Raw genomic sequence first — 24,366 nt, 5'->3', positions numbered from 1 at the left:
GCCCCTCCCCCTCTCAAGGAGTTTATCCACAAGAAAAGGAACACTGGATTAGCCACTAGATCAAACACCAGAGGGGATTGTGAGGTCCATTTTAGAAAGACCGCCTTCAGCAAAAATTGTCTATCGATAAAGGGAAGTGGAACATGGAACAGCCTTCCGGTCCCCTTAAGGGAATGTCCCACCCTGTCCACCTTTAAGGGCCAACTCAGGAAATGGCTGTTAGACAGCCAAATATGCACTCATTAGGGATGTTAGTGATGTTGTACTGACTGAATGTCATGTTAGTGTGGTCATGTCAGTGATGTCAGTTTTTATGAATGAACGTTGTATGGTCCGTTTTGTGTTTGTTTTATGTTAGGACTACGGGTGGAAATTAGCCCTGTGCTATTCCCGGCATATTTACGTCCTTATCATGCTGTGATGTTATGCATACACATGTAAATGATGTTCATTAATTTGCATTGTCCTTAATAAACAAATCTCTTAACATGAAAAGAAGGCGCCACCCAGACGTTCGGGCGAACCGCGCCCGGTGGCCCACCCCCAGGGCGTGAGACCCTTCTACATATGTTCAGATCCATTCCGTCATCATCCCCCAGACATGAACGAGAATCCGTCGATAACCAACCCAGGTCGTGGGATGTGGTCGTCGGAAGAGGAAAAACCTCCATCCCAGTTGCTTTATAAAAACGCCGTTTTAACCTCAAGCAACCAAGGCGTGCCAGTCAGTCGCCTGTTTACAGCGAGCTAGCACTATACGTGCGTCGGGACACACCCACATCAATGAACAGGCTATTTAGACCTGTCATTGAATCCCCAAGGAGCCCAGGGGAACAACAAGAGGGGTGTGACACTTCCTAACTCCAACTCTTTTTTAATAGAAAAGAAGGAAGCACCAACAGTATATATCCCAGTCTACACAGCCGGGGGTAAAAATTGTTCACATTTTTACATCCCACCACCCTCCCATAGGAAGGAGACGGGAATCCCCAGAGAGACTTCCCACGCGAGCTGTACAGATTGAAAAGAATATATTGCACCTTGAGCCATGTAAAAAATTGGTTTTAGGGCTCTCCGGGGAAGAGGCACTGAACCCATACACACTCAATAATCGAATTGAATCGAATACATACACAATAGAATAGGACACCTTCTAGAGGGTCCACTCACTTTGACAATCTGAGGAGGAGGCTCTGTACTCTGAAGGAGGCTCCCTCACATGGAAGGAGGAGTCCGAACTCACAGAAGGCCCGAATAGGCGCTTGGTGAGGAGGAGCCCTGACCACCCCCCCGAAACAGATCCATCACATGGACCTGAACAGCACACGGAAGTCCTACCAACAGAGACGCGCACGGTGACGTACTCTATGGCGGGGGAATTTCTGCGGTGCACATGCCCAATATTCCAGGCCGTGGGACCAGGAAACTCCCTCCCCCCACCCCGTAACGTGCCGAACCGCAACGTGACAGGAACCTTGAAGGACAGGGGGTGTACCCCTGACCAACAGAAAAAAGGGGGAGAGGAAAGGTTACCAGTTCACCCCTTTACGACCCCACACCCATGATACGATGTAATGACAAAAAGAGAGTATGACACAGTCATAGTCAGCTCTATGAAGCGTTTGACAGCTTCACACAGCGCATGAGCTAACCTGCTATCTGATTTTTACTAAGGAAAAAACACAGAATAGAGAGGGCTCTCTAAGAGCCCCGGTCCAAACTTACACATGTGCTTCTGTGGCCAGTCCAACCCAGTTGTAGGTCACATGACACACACAACCCATCATCACCTACAAAAAATGGCAAAAACACTCTACAGAGGAACGCCGTTTTTCATAATGAGAGAATACCTAATTCTCGATTAGTATCGGCCACAGGCCTTGCTAAGCACACACGAAAGCGACCAAACAATCTTTTCTTTTAGGAAAATAAAGTTTCTCCAGCAGTCTTAGCACAACCTCAGCAATCATGCAATTACATCGCATCCCTACCACACAAAGACACAATGTAGTGCAACAACATGTCTGATAGGAGGATGAAGAAGTCCCCAGGGAACCGGGGGGAAACACAATCCTCCTACTTTACCCTTAATACGGCCAGTTAAAACAGGAAAACCTGTTAATATGTGAACACACTGTTCATTGTCATCACAGGCTTAGAAAAGAATATTCTTTACTCATTTGTCACTAAGCATAGCTTCATAGGTTAGTTACCCCTTAGTTGTGAGTACACGGTACATATAAACACACATGATGTTTCTCACACAACAACCAGATCATTTTCACATCTGTAACAACAACCCGATTTGCACAGAGAAGCTAATTGCCAGTGACAAGACAATTCACACAAAACTCGCGTCGTATCCTAAATGTATTGCAGCAACACACGTTTTTGGAAAACATCGTTATTTACAAAACATTTAGAAGGGAAAGCCAGAAGACGTGTATAAAGGTCTGGCCAAACCTTGTCCTACCCGGAGCGTAGATCAACGAAGTGCAGTCTCAAGGCCCCGTAGAAAACACAGCCGTCCTGTGTTGTTCGATCTGGGCAGCGTCGCTGCTCCAACCCGTCGCTACGGTCCCCTTTGTTGACGCAGGCTTTGCCGTCCTAGCCCAGGGCAGGTTCGACGAACATCCTCTGTCAAAGATGACGTCGTAGTCAAGAGTGTTTAAAACATGTTATAATCAAAGCACGTTCAACAGAGTAGCATTAAGCTAACGGCCGCTCCAACCGTCGGTCGCTGCTGCCCCTGCCCGCGAGACGCCGAGCGAACGGCGCACGCGACCAGAGGGGAGCTCGCGGCGGCGCACGAGGAGCCGGAGCTACCCCGCGCTGGGCCTTGGCCGATAGCAGCAAGCTAACGTTTCCTAGTGATCACAGCAGGCTAGCGCCGCAGCTAACAGCTGACTGGCTAACAGTAGGCCCAACCTATGTAGGCCACGCAGTGATCCCAGCAGGCTAACGCCGCAGCTAACAGCTGACTGGCTAACCGTAAGCTAAGCAGCTATCACCTGAACTTGTACACAATGATATAACACTCACCCAGACAGGCCGCCGTTCTGAAACCCTCCTCACTTTTTAAGAGAAAAGAGAAACAAGATGTCAACACAGCTTTACAACGGTGATTTTACCAACACCCGACGGAGCCAGCACAATACCCAAACTGGCCTGTGTAGCTGACTTGAACATAGATCTTCCGCTATCGAACATCTATGCCCATATCTCCTCGTGAAGGAATACTCTCATTTGGATATGAAAGAAGGGGCTACACGGTGACAGAGAGATAACCACTCGTCCAGAAAACACAGGGATCACCACTGTTAATGGTCGCGGCCCACTAGTTAAAACTATAATGGGCTTCAGACCAAGGTCTTCTGTCGCCTAAGAGGCTGAACAAAGGACCCTAGCCTGGGGCCGGTTTTCATAAACATTGTCAATTAGCCCCCATAGCACTAACAGACAAGTGGAGCCTGCCAGCAAACAGTATGGCGCGACCCCGGTCAGTCGCCTTTGGTTTAGCTCCGCGACGATTGTGCTCATTTTTAGCTATTATGTTTGTTTTTTCGACTTTTTTTATTAAATCATCACTGGCGGGTATGTCATACGACCGCCAGACACTTATGGACCTAAACTCCGGACTCAAATTGGAGTTGGGAGACACTTTATGCCCAGAAGGGCTAACAGAAATCAAGCGGGAGAACGGCAACAAAGGAAACGGCAGAAAGAAACATAGAGGTAGACGAGGCGGTATCAGACTTAGATTAAAAAGATCTGCTTACCGTCCAGCAATTCCATCCATCTTTCTGGCGAATGCACGTTCGTTGGAGGGAAGGATGGACGACTTGAGAGCGAGGGTACGATTCCAACGGGAGATGAGAGACGTTAATATCATGTGTTTCACTGAGACATGGCTCAAGCCAGCAACGCCGGATAACAGCGTCTCTCCATCGGACAATTTCACCGTCCTGAGAGCAGATCGCACGGCAGCCTCTGGGAAGAGCGTCGGAGGTGGGGTCTGCATCCTCACGAACAATCTCTGGGTTAATCCCAAGGAAGTACATGTCCTCTCAAGTTCATGCTCCCCAGATATGGAACATCTCCAGATCCTGTGTCGCCCGTATCACCTACCCCGTGAGTTTACCGCGGTCATTTTATCCGTCGTGTATATTCATCCACAGGCAAATACCGGCAAAGCGCTGGGGGAATTACACGACCACATCAACAAACAGCAGATCAAGCACCCGGAAGCCGCGACGATAGTGACTGGTGATTTCAACCAGGCAAACCTGAAAAAAGTGATGCCGACTTTTTTTCAGCACATCGCCTGCTCCACAAGAGGGGGAAACACACTCGACCACTGCTACACCCCGTTCAGAGCTGCCTACAAGGCTGTAGCGGCTCCGCCACTGATGGGCTCTGTAAACGCGAGCGATCACGACTCCATCTTTTTAATCCCAGCATACAAACAGCGATCACGCGAAGCCGTCGTGTCACGTGAGACAAAAAAGTGGGCTGACGAATCAGAGGCCGAGCTCCGTGACGCGTTCAAGGATACAGACTGGGACATGTTTGAAGAAAGCGCCAGTGACGTCAGCGAGTATGCTGATACCGTTGTAAGCTACATAACAACAGTGGCAGACGGCATTGTCCCCACAAAGACGGCGCGGGTTTTCCCAAACCAGAAACCTTGGGTGGACAGCACTATAAGAACAGCCCTAAACTCACGCACCACGGCTTATAACCTGGGCAGAGAGTCAGGAAATATGGAAGAATACAAGGCTTCAGTCTACACTCTGCGCAAGGCTGTTAAACTTGCTAAGAGGACATATGCTGAGAAACTGGAGACACAAATGGCACAAAACGACACAAGAGGCTTGTGGAGGGGACTGAAGACAATAACTGACTACAAAGTCAGCGCCCCCGCAATGGGGAGCGACGACGCCTCTCTAGCGGACAAACTCAACTCCTTCTACGCTCGGTTCGGTGTAGACAGTGTCGCCGCTAGCCCTCTGGCTAGTGACGTCACTGGCGCACCGGCTGTTGTGGAGGGGGGGGGGCAACCGCGGGGGGGCGGGGGCGCTCTCTCGTTGTCGGAACACAGTGTGAGAAGAGCATTTATGCAGGTGAACACCAGGAAGGCTGCAGGCCCAGATGGTATAACAGGACGCATACTTAAGTCCTGTGCAAACCAGCTTGCCCCGGTGTTCACCGCCATATTTAATCAATCCCTGGCGGAGTCAGTAGTCCCTGCCTGCTTCAAGATGTCTACCATCATCCCTGTACCGAAGAAACCCTCCCCAACATGTCCAAATGATTACAGACCGGTGGCACTCACCTCTGTGGTCATGAAATGTTTCGAGAGGCTGGTCAAGGACCACATTTGTGCCTCTCTCCCCAGCGATATGGACCCTATGCAATTTGCATACAGGACAAACAGGTCCACTGATGACGCTGTCTCCCAGGTACTGCACAGCACTCTCTCCCACCTTGACCGTCAGAAGGGGGGCTATGTGAGACTGTTGTTCATTGACTACAGCTCAGCGTTCAACACCATAGTCCCCACCAGACTGGTGGACAAGCTGATCGAGCTAGGCCTGAGCTCCGCCCTGAGCGCCTGGGTACTGGACTTTCTGAGTGAAAGACCCCAGGCGGTCAGGGTGGGGGGTCAGACCTCCAACACCATCACCCTGAGCATCGGGTCCCCCCAGGGCTGTGTTCTAAGCCCCCTGCTGTACTCACTCTACACACACGACTGTGTGGCCAAGTTCAGCTCCAACTCCATTGTGAAGTTCGCCGACGACACGGTGGTGGTGGGGCTGATCTCGGACAACGACGAGAAGGCCTACCGGGAGGAGGTTGAGGTACTGGAACGTTGGTGCCAGGACAACAGCCTGCTCCTGAACATTGGTAAAACCAAGGAGCTGATCGTGGATTATAGGAGAGGACAGCGGGAGACACACACACCACTGAGGATTAACGGGGCTACCGTGGACAGGGTGAGCAGCTTCAAGTACCTGGGGGTCCACATCTCAGAGGACCTGACATGGTCAACACACATAGGCACAGTAGTAAAGAAAGCGAAGCAGCGCCTCTACCACCTGAGACAGTTAAGGAAGTTCAGAGTATCGGGGAAGATACTTCAGTCCTTCTACTCAGGAGCTGTAGAGAGCATCTTGACCGGAAACATCACTGCCTGGTATGGGAACAGCACGGCACAGGACAAGAAGGCCCTACAGAGTGTGGTGCGCTCAGCCGAGCGTACCACGGGTATTGCGCTACCTCCCCTGCAGGCTCTATACAACAAGAGGTGCAAATCCAGAGCCTGCAGGATAATGAAAGACCCCCACCACCCCAATAACAGCCTGTTCCAGCTGCTGAGGTCAGGCAGACGCCTGCGAATTCTAGAGACTAAGACGGAGAGGCTTAGGCTAAGCTTCTTCCCCCAGGCCATCAGAGCCTTGAACAATGAACATCGAGAGACACAGAAACTGAACTATCCACACACAAGTACATACACGACACGCACGCTGAGCACGCTCACACACTAGCAGCCACTTTAACACTCATGCCGCACACACGCACACTTATGGCCAGAGGAAAGGCCACTTAAAATAGTATAACATCAGGAACAGTGTATTGCACTACTAAAGCTAACTAGCATGTCCTATATGCTCTGTAAATACTAATGTACAGATACCGAGATGGCACACCATGTACCTGTTTATTGCACTGTTTTATTGGATTCTATTAATATGTTGTACCACTGTATTTTATTGGATTCTATTATATGTTGTACCACTGTATTGCACATCGTCGCGGGCAAGACCAGCCGCATTTCATTGTATACCTGTATGCCGTGACAATTAAAACTCTTGAATCTTGAATCTTGAATCTACTCACCCAACCTGAAACCCACCGCTTCTCACAACAGCGGCGCGTCCTACAGTTCAGCTGTGCCCTGAAAGGTTTCACCCCAACCAACACAGCAAGGAACTGCAGTTGAGAGGCATGCAGCGGCGTGCTCCCAATACGAAAACCAGTGGAGGATTTTAGAATGATCATCATCTTCCAGACACTCCAGTACGAAGACAATATCGCCGTATTTTCTCGAAAATAGTGAGAGAGAAAATAAAGATATGTCAACGTATCTCCTTGTTCTTCCTTTCCTCAGAGTAATATTTTTCTCCACGTCAAGTGGGCATATAGCAACACGTTGCTTGTGATGAAATTTGAGAAGGAGATGAGTGTGTGGCACCACCCCTGCTTATATAGGTAAGCGGGTGGGGGTGTGGCCAGATGAATGCTGGCATTTAAAGGTACATTGTGAAATGTATTCAGTGTATATATGCTGAAGCGAGATATATGCAATGAGACGCAGAACGGGAGCTAGTGTGATACAGAACTTACCCATGCCGGTGCTTGTGTTGTTATAATCATTGGGCCTCATTCACGAAACGATATAAGAACAGATTTCCTCTTATTTTGTTCTTAACTAGCATTTTTTCTTATTTTGTTCTTACCTGGGATTCAGCCATGTTTTCTTATTTTTGCTTTTCTCTTAGGCAAGACCACATTTTAAGAGATTTGTTTTGGCAGTCTGAGAGCTGTATGTTGAGTTGTTTTTTTGTGGAGGACATCTTCGGTTTTGCAGGATTTTTGGAGAAGGCATGGCACTTGAGACAAAACACACTGTATCCTATATAATTGTATTTGAATTCACCTTGTTTTTCTGTTTATTTACATTGAGTACAGCTTGTGTTATATTACGTTTTATTGTATTTTCTTGTATTTTTTTTATGGCCATCTTGGTCTATGTCATTTGTTAAGTAATTGGTAAAGTATATTATTATATACTTATTGTTATGTGTCTTGTAAGCCCATATGGGCTGGGCATACATCTGTATGTAAGACACGAAAATAAAAAATATCAAATCAAATCAAATCAAATCTTACCCAGATAAGAAACTCTTACCCAGATGAGGAAAAAAAAAAAAAAAGCCTACCATTGGTCAAGTCAAGAGTTTTATTTGTCACGGCATACAAGCATACAGTGAAATGCGGGAGGTCATTCAGATTGCAGCGTTTTTAAAAGGCCGGCCTGGCTGGATAGTGGATTGTCCCCAAATACGCATAAAATAAAAACCCAGAACTTATTGCGTGCGTTCTGGTGTCTGAAACGGATTATATATTGCTGTTAGAACAGTTAGATACTCTGGCAGGCCGTACGCATAGAACGCATATTTAGAGATCTTCTAGATCTATTTGCAGAGCCAGATGAGTGGCTGCTTAGCCATTTCAGCTTGCCAAGAGCGGTCCTTTTAGATGTATGCAATACTCTGGAGCCTCAACTCAGACACAACACACACCGGTCAAATCCTGTGTCTCCACACCTACAAGTTCTGAGCGCACTCTGGGTTTTAGCCACAGGGACCTTTCAGAGATAGGTGACAGGTCAGGTATTTCCCAACCTACTGCGTGATTGGCTCTTGACAAGCGCGCAGTCGTTCAGTATTGACAAAGCCTAATTTGCTGGAACGATTCATTTTGCACGTATACATTTTGCACGCGTGTGTGTGTGTGGCGCCGAGAGGCTGCCTCACTAAGCTGCCAATTAATTAATTAATTCATTCATTCATTCATTAATTAATTAATATTTATTTATCCACTCTGGTTGGATGGTGTATTGTAATTGTGCTGTATAATAACAATACATTTGAATCTAATCTCATTTTGAGATCAGTCGCAAATCGCTTCATGTTGAATGGATCAGCATGCAATGTCGAACCTCTCAAGCTGTTTTGCACACCACCCTCGCCGTTTTGCACACGCCTCATTCACCTTATAAGGAGCTGGCGGGGCGTGTCTGTATGCAAATGTATGAACGGGAAGCCGCGGGTAGCTTTTCTTATTTTTCTCTTAAAGGGGAACTATCTTATAAATGGCCTTTTTCAGTGTTTAGCATTGTTTCCTAGCTATGTGGACTTATATTAATATGATCTATGTCTCTAATTCTCATATTGGCGCATTCTTCCAATTCTCCTCTCACAATATTCACCCTTACTGAACTGAGTCATCTGAAAATGTGATGATTTGTGATGTCAGAGAGACACCGCTGCATGTTAATGTCCCAGATGCCGCGAAGGCCACACAGTGGTTTAGGAGCCCAGCCTCAAAACAGCTTAAGATCTTCAGGTAGAAAAATGCTGTTTTTGAGGACTTGATTAGAAATACAAAACAATGAATTAAAAAATATATATAATTACAGAGGTGTTCCATAAACTCACAGGAATTGTGTAAAAGTGCCCAAATAGTGAAAGAAATAGTAAAATAGTTCCCCTTTACACATTGGGTGCCACGCCCCTTCCGGGAAGTGCATCTGGCCTTGCCGTCCATTAACCCCATGTAAACGCTCACATTGTTTGTAGAGCTAAACCTATATTTTATATTATAGCTACAGTATGGATCTAATAACACCGTCGATTGTCAGTCAGTTGCTTCTGGTCAACATGCAAAAAACTGATTATTTTTTCATCCGTACATTTCCGTTTTGAATATGAATATAGTTTGGGTGATTCTTAGTAATCCCAGGAAAAAGACGCGATAATAGCGTTTTAGTGAAATCCACTTATCACGTTGTCATTTTTCGCCTGATTATCTAATCTTCCTGAAATCAACGCTAGATTATCGTTATTATCCTTCCTCATGCACCCATGAGGCTTGTAGCGGGGTGCTCGAACCCCCCCCCCCACCACAGCCAACGGTAAAAAGCACAACACATTCCACACAGATAGCTTCGATCGCAGGAGATCAACGCAAGATTTGATATATAGTGTTCTTACCTTGTCTCTGATGTAATGCAAAAAAAATAATCCAATTATCTGATCGCCATTTGAAGTACTGGGCGCGGGAGTTTGTGCCACGTTATTCAGCATTGCATATGAACGAGGGGGGGGGGGGGCAGCCTCGTAGATGTATGATGGTGACCGCTTGGCTCGCCGGAGTATTTAAACCCCGCCCGCACGACTCAGCTCGGCCCAGATAACAAACCACATCGTTTCTAATGGAGTGCAGTAGCTGCCACAAGGCGGTAGGCGGCGGTATTGACCGTCTGCAATCTCAGACACACTCAGAACAGCATGCACAAGGTGCCCCGCTGAATTATGAATGGCAATAGCGAATAAAAGAAATACCGTGAGAAAAACGTAGATCTACGTTTCCGGCACTCAACCGTCGGGCCACAGAAACGTAGATCTACATGAACGGCACCCAAAGTGTTAACAGACAGTTATATATAAGAGGGTATTGGTGAATGAGGCCCATTTTGTTGACATTATCAGGTGTTTGTGTTGTTATAATCATTGTGTTGATATTATCAGGTGTTTGTGTTGTTATAATCATTGTGTTGACATTATCAGGTGTTTGTGTTATAATCATTGTGTTGATATTATCAGGTAAGCAAAACAAAAGAGATGATTGTGGACTTTAGGAGATCGGGGGTCAGGGACTACACTCAGCCCCCTCAGCATTGACGGGGCACCGGTCGAGAGAGTGAACAGTTTTAAGTACCTCGGAGTCCACATATCCGAGGACTTGACATGGAGCACACACATTGACAGTGTAGTCAAGAAGGCACGACAACGCCTCTACTTCCTTAGGCACTTCCTTAGGAAGTTCAAAGTGAGTCAGAAGATCCTTTTTTTTTTGATCCACTTTTTCTCCCATTTTCATTTTCCCAATTTCGTATCATCCAATTCAACCCTCCCCTGTCACGAACGCTGTTTCTTGCCTCCCACAAGCCGGCTGCAATGTGGACTAAGTCATACATAGCACAAGTCCCCTCCGGTACTTGAGGTAACAGCAGTCGCATCTTTTCACCTGCGCAGCTCGATCTCTCAGTGGCGAGGAGTAACACGTGGGAGGCTCACGCTGCCCCCGACACTTCCTGATTCTACTGCGCAGGCGCACCAACCGACCTGTAGGAGTCGCTGTCCACAATGCCCGATCCCCACCCATCAGTTTCCCACCCCCTAATACGGCCAATGTGTATTAGTATGAACGACCAGCTAAACTGAAAGCAATGTGGAGCGCTGGGCTCGAACAGGCAAGCCCAGCGTCTCCGTCATTCGTGGCGAGCGCCTTGCCCACTACGCCACGTAGCCGCCGTGAGTCAGAAGATCCTTAAGAACTTCTACTCATGCACAATAGAGAGCATCCTGACTGGTAACACCACCTCCTGGTTTGGGAATAGCACCGCACAAGACCGTAGCAGACTACAGAGAGTGGCTCGTTCAGCCGAACGCACAATTGGAGGTGGGCTTCCCACTCTTCAAGACATTTACAACAAGGGTTGCAGGGGTAAGGCTAAGAGAATAATCAAAGACTCTAGTCACCCAAACAACTGCCTCTTTGAACTGCTGCGGTCAGGCAAGCGATACCGGAGTCTCATGGCCAGTACAGAGAGACTCAGAAGGAGCTTCTATCCCCAGGCCATCAGGATGCTCAACGACAATAACACTATGTAACAAACCATCAAATACACTCACAGCACACACATCCACACGTACACTCACTAAACAACTCACAGTAGCACCCACTTTAGACACTTTAACACACTTTATATTTATTGGTAAAGAGATTTGCACTACAATTCATACCTCATTGCACCCCAAGTTGTACCTCATCCCATTTCTGCATTGTACTGTATACTGTATTGTATTGTAACTCAGTTACTAATTGTTTCTACTCTGTATTGTATATTGTATATGTGTATATTGAACACTTTTGTTTACACTTTGTTTACGTACTTTTGACTTTCTATTTTATACTTTATCTATTTTTATCTAACACACTCTCAGGAGCATAATTGAAAAAAGCATTTCATATAAAAGTATTCTGTATTTTTGTATGACAACTAATAAAGAAACTTAAACTTGAGAAACTACACCTAGATGTTTATGCCAGCATGTATTTGTAAGAGTAATTTAATTTGACCAATTCTAAATGCAGAATATGTTCTACCTTATATCAAAGTAAGTTACTCCTCTCAGGTTTTGTGCATGGTGACTTACCTAATATTTTATGATGATTTATGGATAATGGTGTTTTTCAAATTTTTTTTCTTTTTACATTGAGAATGGAAGATGAACATTTTAAGTGCTCCTCTTGCGTTACAAGAGCAAAGTCCTCCATGTGGCCTTTGATGCCAAAATCAGAGTGTCTATTTGCACCCGGGAGAGAATAGTCACATGGCAGCTATTCGGCTATTTACACCCACTCTCCTACGCAGAGTTTGACGACGTTTTGGAGGCTGTGACGTACAGGGGTAGAGACAGCTCTGCATAGGAGTGTGATTTACAACCGAACCCCTCAACCTCGGGTGCAAATAGCATTGTTGGCTACGGACACCTGGGTGCAAATAGCATTGTTGGCTACAGACACCTGGGTGCAAATAGCATTGTTGGCTACAGACACCTGGGTGCTCGTCTCTGCCATGCCATCTACACCCGGGTGTAAATACCCACATTGGCCATTCGACAGCGGATGCAAATAACATTGTTCACTATGGACACCTGGGTGCTAATAGCATCTGCCTTAAGAAATAACAGCAAAAAAACGTACGCAAAAGAAACAATATCCCACATGTTGTAGAATACAAATAGGGGTGTGCAGAGACGCCATTATTGTGTTCAACCAACAAAATTATCTATATCTGTATTCAGATAGAAGACCGGATGTTTTTTATTCATTTATTTTGTGTTTTTTTTTTTTTTTTTTTGCAACAATTATTGTACAATACAAGATGGGATGAGATGTAATCAAATTAACAAATTAACATTAGATTAAAAGAAGTCACATTAAATCCGGCAAATGTATTTCCTAACCTAATATTCATTGGCAATGCAACTGTTGTGCCTTCAAAGCATCAAATTGATTTAATATAGGCATATAATTATTAAATATATTTCTACCTCCTCATAGTGTAATTTTATGTTTTTATTTTATTTTTACATAAATGAGGAAGGAGGAATGGATACCACCCTGATTATGATAACCACAGGTTCCCCATTTCTGACATGACCTTCATGTCCACCATCAAAAGATACCTATATCCATTCATTCCTTCTTGATTTGGAGTAGTGGAATTATTTTTTTTATAATCTTTGGAACAGTGTCTGTCTGGAGAAAAGGGAAACAAAACTGCATTTGTATTTGTCATACGTACCAGGACAACCCATGACAACTCATGACAACTTTTGAACGGATAAATGATATCTATAAAACAAAAAAAAACTGTCAGTGAAGGCAGTAACGTGGGAGATAATAAATATAATCAATTTGACATGCATAACTCATAATTAAGATTTAAGACAAGCTTTTAGGCTTTTGAAAATGTAGGGGAGACCTCGTCTGTCATGGAGCAGCCGTAATAGGAGAGAACACTTTTTTTGTTCTCTTTTGACGCACAACTTAAAAAAAATTAGTACTAATATTTACATGGGTCCAAACGAAGAGACAGGGCAGTCCTAAAGGTAGTTTTGACAGGTTTTTGACGATGGTGGTGCACCTTGCACCAATGGAGCTCATACTTTTCCCCCTTCCAGATAAAAATGCATATTCAAGTATAAAAATGTCTGTGTCCATGTCATTATCCATGCCTTCCCGAATTCAGATTCGGGCTCATCCCTAGTACACACAGTACACCTGTCGTTTGTGCCAGTACTGTTTTTGTAAAGGTAATTTGATTTGACTAACTGTAAATGCTGGATATGCAAAATATGTTTTATTTGCATTGAACATGTTTTGAGATGTATAAAGAGAAAAAAATATATTTGTGAAAATCAAATTTGTGACTGCAACAATATTTTTGTATATGGTGCAATCTTTTCAACGTAAGGGATTACGTTACTAATTACAATGATTGCCATGTAATTTGTATTCAGTAACTGACTACATTTCAAAGTAATCTGACCCAACTCGGTTTACTGTGTGAACTGAATGAATGAAAACTTTATTTAACAGATTGCAGAATAGGTACAATACAGTACGGCTCAATACACACAATTGTTAAGGGGATGCAGACCTGAGAAAGACGTTTGTCTTGTTTCCATCAGGGTCCCCCATTTTCAATTCATATAGACATTTATGACATACACAACATACATGACATTTATGGTATTTAGTACTGATACATTTGTGACATAAACGGTATTCAAATATACAGTACTGTTACCCCTAGATCCTGACAGAGTATATACATATGATGGGGAGGGGACTGTACATTAGGAGGGGGTGGGTGGGTGGGAGAGAAATATACATACGGCGGGGAGGGAATATATACATGCGGTGGGGAGGAGACTGTCTATTAGGAGGTGGTGACCTGGATATACTTTTATTAAAGAGATAATTTGGAGTATTTGACAGCCAGATATGACACTGCTGAAGGAGCTTTGCTTAGAAAGTTTGGACACAATAGCATTTCAAATCAGTGGATGAGCAACTTCTGCAGGAGCGTGTGTCACGTTTACAAGGCACTACAAGGGCGTTTACTAGAGGAGGGGTTTTATTTTCAGCAGCAGCGGTGATATTTCAGCAGTGGCGTAACGCAGCTGCTAGGTGCATGTAGGGGGAACACAGATGATCACACCAGAACTACATGACATAAGAGGGTCTCTGTCCGAGTAAAAAGAAGAGCAGAATTTTCTCTGACTCAACTCCAGTGGAACTGTCCACCTGGCTGGCATTTTTATTAGGGCTGTCAACAAATATTCACATGATCGTTAAATGATTGATCATATATGATTAATCACATATTAATCGCAAAATGTTTTATCTGTTCAAAATGTACAAATAATGTACAGATATGCTTGCTTCATGCAAATGTATGTTTATTAAATCTTTCTGCGCCAAACACTGGTTAAAATCCAACAGTTGAGCGTCAAAAACATGTTTTTAGATCTTTTTCTTTTTTTCGATTTTCCCATTCTAAACACTCGCACAGACTTTTGTGACTAATCGGAGACTTTAAAATTGCAATGACGATTGAATCCCGCCAGGTGGCAGTATCGCCTACCTTATGAACATGCATATGGTCAGCTTAGTGTGGGTGGCCCCAGCCCCCAAACAACTAGGGACTCACTCTACTAGTAGGTTGCGAGCGGCTGTGAGCAGGACGACAATGGCGATCGCCTAGAGCAGGGGTTCCCAAGGTCGGGGTCGCGCAGAGTCGCCAGATGGATTTTTTTTTTTTCCAAAAAATATATACTTTTTTTATTTTTATTTTTTAATGCAGTCAGGCCACTGAACTTAGAAGCAGGCCAGTGTTTCTAGTTGCACCAGCGCAATAGTTAGATAACCTATAGGTGGGGAACAACCAGGAGATCACTGCAACTCACACAAGTTGGAGAACTATCTCTCTCGCTCTCTCTTGCTCTCACACACACACAAAAAGGGAGCAGCATGTGATTGGTGGAGGTGGGACCCCTTACAAAAAACTGCTAATCATTGACACATGCTAGCCTGTAATAATCCCCCCCAGAAAAATCTACTTTGCATTTGATATATTGCAAATATATGCCATCACACACACTGGCATTTAAAGGGTTAGAATTATAAAATGAATATGTGGTGTTATGATCAGGGCTGAAGTTGAATAAATGATTGTATTTTTGATCAATTACAAAAAACTGAAAATCCATAAAAATCTGTGTTGTTGCTAATCATACATGCTAGTCTGTTTTTTAACAAGAATTTGTGATGCCATCACAAACACTGGCATTTGTACACTGGGTACAAATAAAAAAAATGCCTGCACCAGAATGCAGGAAATTAAGTCTTTGTAACAAGAAAAATCCTGGTGGGGGACCCCAGACCCCCTGCTTAAAAAGTGGCCTGACTGGGGCTATATTTTGCACTATATTTCCTGGCCTGAATGATTTCCCCAGTCCGTCCCTGGTTAAAAGCCTCCAATGCTTATTAGTGTGTGTGCATTTGAACGTTTGCATGTTTCAACCATACATTTCCATTTATAAAAAATATATATATATTATTTTTGCATACCCAAAGTAATTTGCGATTTATTATACTTTATACTTATAGCACAGTTTGTTGCATTAATGGAATTATAAAGCAACAAAAAGAAAAATGTTGACTTTTTATTGCTGTTTTTACCTGTTATAACAAAGGAAAACCTCAAACTCTTATGAATAGGAGAAAAAATACTGTCTGTCTGACCTATTTTTAAATAAAACACAGAAGAGACAAAACACTGGTGTCTGTAGACCGACTTTGAAATAAAACCCTGAACTATGCAGGTATATTTGAGTCTTTCCCTTATTTGTGGAACATTTATAAAATAAAAAGTAGTCCACTTTGAAAAAATACTACCATGTGTAGACCTACTTTGAAATAAAACACAGAAGAGAAAAAACACTGGCATCTGTAGACCTACTTTGAAATAAAACCCTGAACTATGCAGGTATATTTGAGTCTTTCCCTTATTTGTGGAACATTTATCAAATAAAAAGTAGTCCACTTTGAAAAAAGACTACCATGTGTAGACCTACTTTGAAATAAAACCCTGAACTATGCAGCTCTATTTGAGTCCTTTCCTTATTTGTGGAAAATCTATCAAATAAAAAGAAATTCTTTGTTGTTCGCAAATTTCTCACCACATATCAGGCATAGCCTGGCTACAGGTAAGCCTGCATCGTTAGTCGTGAAAGCAAATTAATCTGTCCACGCTAAATTAAACCCTCTATTTTCCTCACTTTCCTTTTTTTGGATTTATCCATGGTTAGCTTACTGTGGGGTCAGAAACTCAAGATTAGCCACTTGCAGACGGCAGGGAGAGGCGCGGGGTGTGAGGTACTGTATGAAATATTTTTTCATTTCAGTGTCACAGTATGATCGATCTCCAAAATAAGAGATAAAAAAAAGAAAAGAAAGGGAGCCGCAGCTGATTGGCTAAAGAGCCGCATGCGGCTCCGGAGCCGCAGGTAACGGGTTGCCGACCCCTGGTCTAGAGCGAACTATTGTATATATTATGAAAAATACTAAATGGATTATATGGATGATGATTATGGACGATAAGGTGCGTTTCCTAACGTTATATGTATTATTGTACACTTGGACTCGAAGTGAGAAATGAAGTACCTCTAAAACAAAGGTAGCGTCTATTTTATGTCTACTTTACCGAAACTCCATCATAAAACATGCATTTGTATGATCACAGCGTCGGAAAACGGGGCAATGTTTACCGTGGTAATAGCGCACAAACAAAGGGATGTAGAAATGAACTGTTTCGTCCCTGTTGTACTATAAATAGTGTCTGTCAAATGAGTCATACTATTGTCTCCATAGCTATAATATAGAATATACGATGGGTCCGCAAACATCGTGAAAATGGTCAGTAACACTGGAGCCAGGGAGTAAAGATGGGAAAACAGCATGGCAGTCAATGAGTTAAATAAAATGAAATAAACTAAATATTGTCAGCAACAAGGTACTGCATTTAGCATATAACAAATATGCTGCAAATAATCATAATATGGCAAAGCTCAATAAGCAACAACAGATGGCCTGATTAACCTGTTAAATGCATAGCTGTCAACCATCCCGTTTTTCCCGGGATTGTCCCGTATTTCAACCTTCCTTCGCGCCGTCACCCCGTTCCCGTATTTATTAATTTTTTTATAAAATTTACAAAATGGCTGCAATTCCCCTCCGTGAGGACAGGTGGCAGCAGTATAGATTAGAACGTTAGCACAGGAAGTCAGACCGGAAGACGGTTGCGACCCAAAGAAGCACAGCGACCGGATAAAGGCAGTTTACCATGAAATGTATTACATTGTACAACTACCTACCTACAAAAGGCAGAGAAGTGATACCGGCAAAGTGGGGTTGTTCCCGGAGAGCTCACTCTCGGCCGTGGTTTCTCAGTGTATAATGTATGGTGCTCTCCCTCAACATGCGAGTAGGGTGAGACAACACCATTCTTTAGTCCAAATAATACCCTACTTTATACTATATTATTGTCATTCGTTTAATGTAAAGTCAGTCTTACATTGGTACTGCTTTAACGTTGCATTTACCCATAATCCATTGCTGTATTAAACGTGCCAGTATAACTTTTGTATTATGAATGAAGAGCAAATGTACAGTTAATCAATACACAATGAAACAATATCTTTATCTATATCACATGTCAAAACTACTTTAATAAAACAAGATTTCCGTTTTTCATTTCTACTCATTCATCCAAAACAAGACAGCAATTCTACTTCTGCATGCACCGGGAGAATTGAGCTCATAGCACAGATTTGGAGTTGATAGAATGGACATTGCTGTTCTTAGGAAATGTTGCACATGGTGGAAATAATGGAAATTAACATTTCTAACATTAACATTTAGTGTATGTTTAAAGTTGATACATTGAGGCATGGTAGAATTTCACTTTATATTACAGCAGTATCCGTTTTTAACATTACAATTAGTGTCTGACACTATAGACACATGTTAAAAGTCAAAGTCAACTTTGTCATTTTCCAATTTGTGCAAGACATACAGAAAAATTCAATTACGTGCTCCCCTTCCCACTGTGTATATAGAAAGAGACAATAAACACAAAAGTAACATAGGACACAATATACAACACACAGGACTATGTACAATATAAACAGTGCCTACAATTAAATTAATTAATTAATTAAATAAGAGGTAAAAGAGAACTTAGTGTAAATATTCTTTAATTTGTGTCAACGTTATAAAAATCCTATTGTATTCAACAAATTAATTATGATACACCACAATGTGCCCTTTCTATCTATTCTAAATCTATGGCCTCGCGATTCCACGGCTGCGCAGTGCAGACAATATATATATAATATACATACGAGGGGGAGGAGACTACATTGGGAGGGGGCGGGGCCGGGGGGGGGACGGGGCGGGGCGAAATATCCAGTTTTTTCAAATCCCAATGTTGACAGCTATGGTTAAATGTAACATTACTCAGTAATATGATTGAGTACTCACTCACACAATGTAGTGTCCAACTTTACTCTTATAAAGGTTCACTAAAACGTCCCCTGTTCTTTTAAGCACTAAAATCAAATGATGGACCTCAATGCATCGCAACGTACAATGTACATTGGTGAGCTAGATGTTCCTTTACTCAAAGATCATTCCCTGGATCTCACACACTTCTAAAGCAAATCACACAATGTCCAGCCTCACATGGGGAAAAACAAAGGGTCAGAAAAGCATCCCCTTCTACTATGTGGAATCAAAACAGTATTAGCATTATTTACCACTGCTGCTTCTGCAATTTATTAAAAATGAATGATCATGTCACTGCAGTCTGGAAGCAGCATAGTGCTATGTCCAGACTGTGGCAAAACGCCATATGTGGTACGGTCAGCTTTATAGGTCCATGGTCAAGGGGGGTGGTATAGTCTGTTCAGTCTAGTTTGCATTGAATTTCAAATATGGGGAATTTGGGGAATTATTACTGTATTATCTTTACTATTACTATTATCATTAATATTACTATTATATTTCCCTGCTTGTATTGTACCTCCCTTCCCCCCTCCACCATGCTGCTATGACACCTGCATTTTCCCAAGGGTATTCATAAAGGAACACTTGACTCGACTTGAATCCTTACACTTATTGGGAAATGGTTGGTGATGATAACAAATGATAACATAACCTCCACAAATAACATGTCTGAAGAATAATCTCCTCTTTTTGTAGGAGGCTAAACAAGAGCACATTATTAACATGCTCAACATCCGGTTGGAAAATCTGCGGTGGAGGACGGAGAAATGTTTAATATTCACATTTTTACTGCAGCGCATTCTGCCTTTGACTGCCGACGTCAGCATTATTAGATTTCACTGTTCTTACAGAGAATAAATAATATCTGGTTTACCATCTCTGCTCTTCCGCGGAAGTCTGAATACAGCATGAAGGCACTCTGAATGCAGCATGAAGGCAGTATGAATGCAGCATGAAACTAGTTTACCATCTCCGCTCTGCTGCTCCAGTCTGAATGCAGCATGAGACTAGTATGTAGTCCACAATATGCTCCACACTCTGAATGCAGCATGAGACTAGTATGTAGTCCACAATATGCTCCACACTCTGAATGCAGCATGAGACTAGTATGTAGTCCACAATATGCTCCACACTCTGAATGCAGCATGAGACTAGTATGTAGTCCACAATATGCTCCACACTCTGAATGCAGCATGAGACTAGTATGTAGTCCACAATATGCTCCAGTCTGAATGCAGCATGAGACTAGTATGTAGTCCACAATATGCTCCACACTCTGAATGCAGCATGAGACTAGTATGTAGTCCACAATATGCTCCACAGTAAATCCACACGCTGGGGTAATGGGTATGGATGGGAGTAATGTAATTTCCACCCGCATCAATTCAAATCAAATCAAATCAAATGTATTTGTAAGGCCCGACAACACACGTTAATGTCCCCATGGGCCGGACACGTCTTCTTTAAACAAGTCAAGAAGAAACATAACAATAAGTCAAGAACAAAACAAGAACACCATAAGGTCCAACAAATTTAAAATAAATGCAAATAAATAATAGAATGCAAGCACTCCCAGACATACCCCACGCGAAGGTAAGGAAAAACTCACTAAAACCTAACAATAGGGAAAAAATGCTCCACAGGCAGTGTGGAGGAGAGAAACCTTAGAAGGGCCATTCAAGGGGGGATCTCCCTTCTTAGATGTCGGTGATAGTAGTGTTGCAGACTAACAGTTGGTAAGCATGCACTCATGTGTGTAGTGAAACACAGATGAGTGCATGCAATAGCAACTGAACATTTTGAAAAATTAAAGATAGAGCTGATAGCGATAGCAACTGAACATTTTGAGAGATTAAAGATAGAGCTGATAGCGAATCTATTTGAGGCACAGGGGCGACGCAAAGAGGGTCGCATCCTCCCCATCTTAATCATGGGACGTTCAACACTCCGGTCATCGCTCCGAGACAGCCGGAGACAGGGAGATGGATGCATTCGATTAGATTAATTCAATTAGAATTAGAATGCATTCTGCTATTGAATGGCTTTTCCATCAGGCCCAGTCTCTCCCTGCCCCGTGCCTGTGAACTCCGCTTGCTCAGCTGTCTGCGTTTGTTCCCTTGCGTGCTCAGTGCTCACTTGAGCTGGATCTTATCACATACTCAAGGTCAGAACCACTGTTTGCTGGCTCAAGTCATTTTGATTTAAATAGAAGCCCCCTCCCACCAACTGAGTAAGTACTGCAGCTTGTAGCTATACTGTTTGTCTTGAAGATAGCACAGCCGGGAGGGGGGGGGGGGGGGGGGGGGGGGGGGGAGAGAGAGAGAGAGAGAGAGAGAGAGAGAGAGAGAGAGAGAGAGAGAGAGAGAGAGAGAGAGAGAGAGAGAGAGAGAGAGAGAGAGAGAGAGAGAGAGAGAGAGAGAGAGAGAGAGACACTGAGACTGTGTTGGAAGGAAGGGAGAGGGGGGTGATTGAGTGCGAGGACAACTTTGCCTTGATAGTTTGGCACAATGCAGAGCAAGTGCTTTTGTTAGCTCGTCATGACAAGCTGTCTGGTCTCCATTCTTATGTATATCCCAACAGGAAATGCATCTGGCTCCTATCATACTGTATATATATATGACACTTATGGCACCAGCAGCTCAACGCTCATCTGCATGTTCTTGTCCTGCAATGCAGGAACAGCTGCTTCTGTGCTGCGGCGCTGTGGACTGGGACGTCAGCTGCCCTGCTGTGTAACAATGTGGTCTACATGCATTCCATAATCCATTAATGAATTAAGTCATTAGTAGGCCATCATAAACCTCCGTAAGGTACAGTTAATGCCATGTGTTGGGAACATAAATTAAATGGGTGGTGTTTTTCAGTGGTGATATAATATAAATATTCACATCTAGGTTTTCTTTCTCAGTAATTCATATATTTTGTCAGTATATTACAGCATGATGTGTTTATATATGTATTATACTGTAAGCCTCCCCAGTTGAAACAACGTTATAAGCCAGCTGCCTGTTTGCCCTTGGTATCATTCAGACAGGGTGTAACAATAAGTTATGGCTTCATATTTGGTAAAAAGCCACTTTGCGCCAGTCCCAGGAGCTTTCCAATGGAGACACGAATGAGCATACACTGGTAGCCAAAGAACAGTAACAACGGTCGATCATATAGAAAGAGGGACAATGCTTATCTAAGATCGCCTAGATAGTGTTCAACTACATGATTCATCTTGCAACTGCAAAGGAGCCGTTTGTGAAAATGAAAGAAAATATAAGGAGGTGTAACCTGCTTGGATCCCCTTTCACCCAGACAACTGATCTTCAAACGTTTTGTCCAGAGCATTGGTCAAGGTTTATGTTTATTGAAACAAATTACAGAGAGAATAGGTATTATGAGAACTGTTCTATCTTGCGCTGATAAGCGAGTATACAGTAGCTTCACGAGCAGTATGTTTAAACCAGAACAAGGGTTGTACACAAAGTATGCGTACCAGGACAAGGCCAGTTGTGTGAGTCTTGCAGGACTACAAAGGACATAATGGAGGCGCTGCCAAGATACCTTTCCCAGCGTAGCCCACTGAGCCTCCCTGACCGCAAAACCTCCCGGAATGACTTGAGTATTATAACACTAAGATCATTAGATTAAGAGGATTTCAGATAACAGTTTACCAGCTTTACAACTTAACAGCAGAGACAGATGTTCAGAGGTTGGGTATTGCATGTGTTGTTGAGAGGCATGCCGTATGTGATCTCTGGAATGACCACCTGCTGGAAAGACTCATCCAGTCTAAGCGCATTCGCAGACTTCTTTACTAGTAAGATTTACTCTCGTTTTTATTTCCGTACAACCGCCCACAAGGCATGGCACAGTTATTTTATTTAACTTTCATCACATCATAAAAGTAACCCAAGCTGCTAATGGACAAGAGGAGACTTTCATGTATGTCAGGTTCAAGGTTAAGGTTTAGTAATCAAGAATTGTTGCACTCACCACTAGATTCCCGATGACCATGACCATCATGAACACCACTAAGCACATCCCAGCTCCGGCCACTTCCATACAGTCCCACATGGTCTCGATCCACTCCCCGCAGAGAATACGGAACACAATCAAGAAGGAGTGGAAGAAGTCGTGCATGTGCCAGCGCGGCAATTCACAGTCCGCTGCGATCTTGCACACGCATTCCTTGTAACTTTTGCCGAAGAGCTGCATGCCCACCACGGCAAAGATAAAGACGATGATGGCCAGCACCAACGTCAAGTTTCCTAAAGCGCCGACAGAGTTCCCGATAATCTTGATCAGCATGTTGAGGGTGGGCCAGGACTTGGCCAGTTTGAAGACACGCAGCTATCTCCAACACGGCGAAAGGAATGACACAAACAACAACCAGTAAATATACACAGGCAGTGATGTCATTGTAATAAATGGACATAGAGGAACCAAAGTGTGTAAGTGGAGTTTCTAACGTGTCCTTACCAAACGGAAGGACCTTAGAACAGACAGGCCCTGGACGTTGGCCAACCCTAACTCCACCAGGCTGAGTGAGACGATGATGCTGTCGAAAATGTTCCAGCCGACCTGAAAGTAGTAGTAGGGGTCCATGGCGATGAGCTTAAAGACCATCTCAGCTGTGAAGATCCCAGTGAAAACCTACATGGGAATAAAAGTACGGGAATGAAAGTTCACAGTACATGAATCGATGAAACACGGTCAGAGATGTTGGGACTTTTATTACAATTTCAAGTGGTATGTAATCACCAGATTCCCCACGGAGAGCATGTTGTCAAATTCGGGGGACATGGGGTAGTGCTCCATGGCCATGAACAGAGTGTTGAGCACGATGCAGATGGTGATGCCCAGGTCCACGAAGGGATCCATCACCACAAAATGTACCCACTCTTTAAACACCACCCAAGGCTGGTAGCAGTTCCACTTCAGGAAGACGTCTGCAAATCTGTACCAGCCGGGCGGACAATGCCTCTGGTCCTCCACCAGATCTACAGAGACAGACAGGAAGACAAACATAGTATTTATTGAACAAAAGTAGGGCTGGGCAATTTCTTGTTGTTGTTGTTGTTGTTGTTGTTGGGTATCTTTTGATGGGATCATTATGGTGAAATTATGAGTGTGTCCGAAATGTCTCACAAAATGAGATCAGAAATAATCGACATTATTATTTAAAAATGATATGGATTTGGTTTGATATCACGCTTCACATTACCATGCAGTTTAACGCAATGGACATTAACACATTGGATGCCAGACCCGACATATTTCGGGTTAACTCGCCGAACGTCGGGCGCCAAACCCGAGAAAAGC

At 43.6% G+C, this 24,366-nt stretch overlaps 1 protein-coding gene across 1 annotated transcript in view; it reads right to left on the bottom strand.

The window, feature by feature from the left end:
- Positions 1-24,366, bottom strand: part of scn4aa (sodium channel, voltage-gated, type IV, alpha, a) — a gene marked incomplete at its 3' end in the record, with an annotated part of 112,566 nt that overhangs the window by 71,649 nt on the left and 16,551 nt on the right. Inside the window, 3 exon segments of the mRNA XM_084323065.1 lie at positions 23,038-23,394; positions 23,524-23,697; positions 23,806-24,044. Of these exon segments, the coding sequence (XP_084179191.1) occupies positions 23,038-23,394; positions 23,524-23,697; positions 23,806-24,044 (770 nt within the window).

This window comes from Notolepis coatsorum (genome assembly GCF_963971535.1).
Source record: "Notolepis coatsorum genome assembly, chromosome: 10".
NCBI lineage: Eukaryota > Metazoa > Chordata > Actinopteri > Aulopiformes > Paralepididae > Notolepis > Notolepis coatsorum.
The sequence above is the reverse complement of the archived record's forward strand: the minus strand, read 5'-3'. Positions and strand labels throughout refer to the sequence as shown.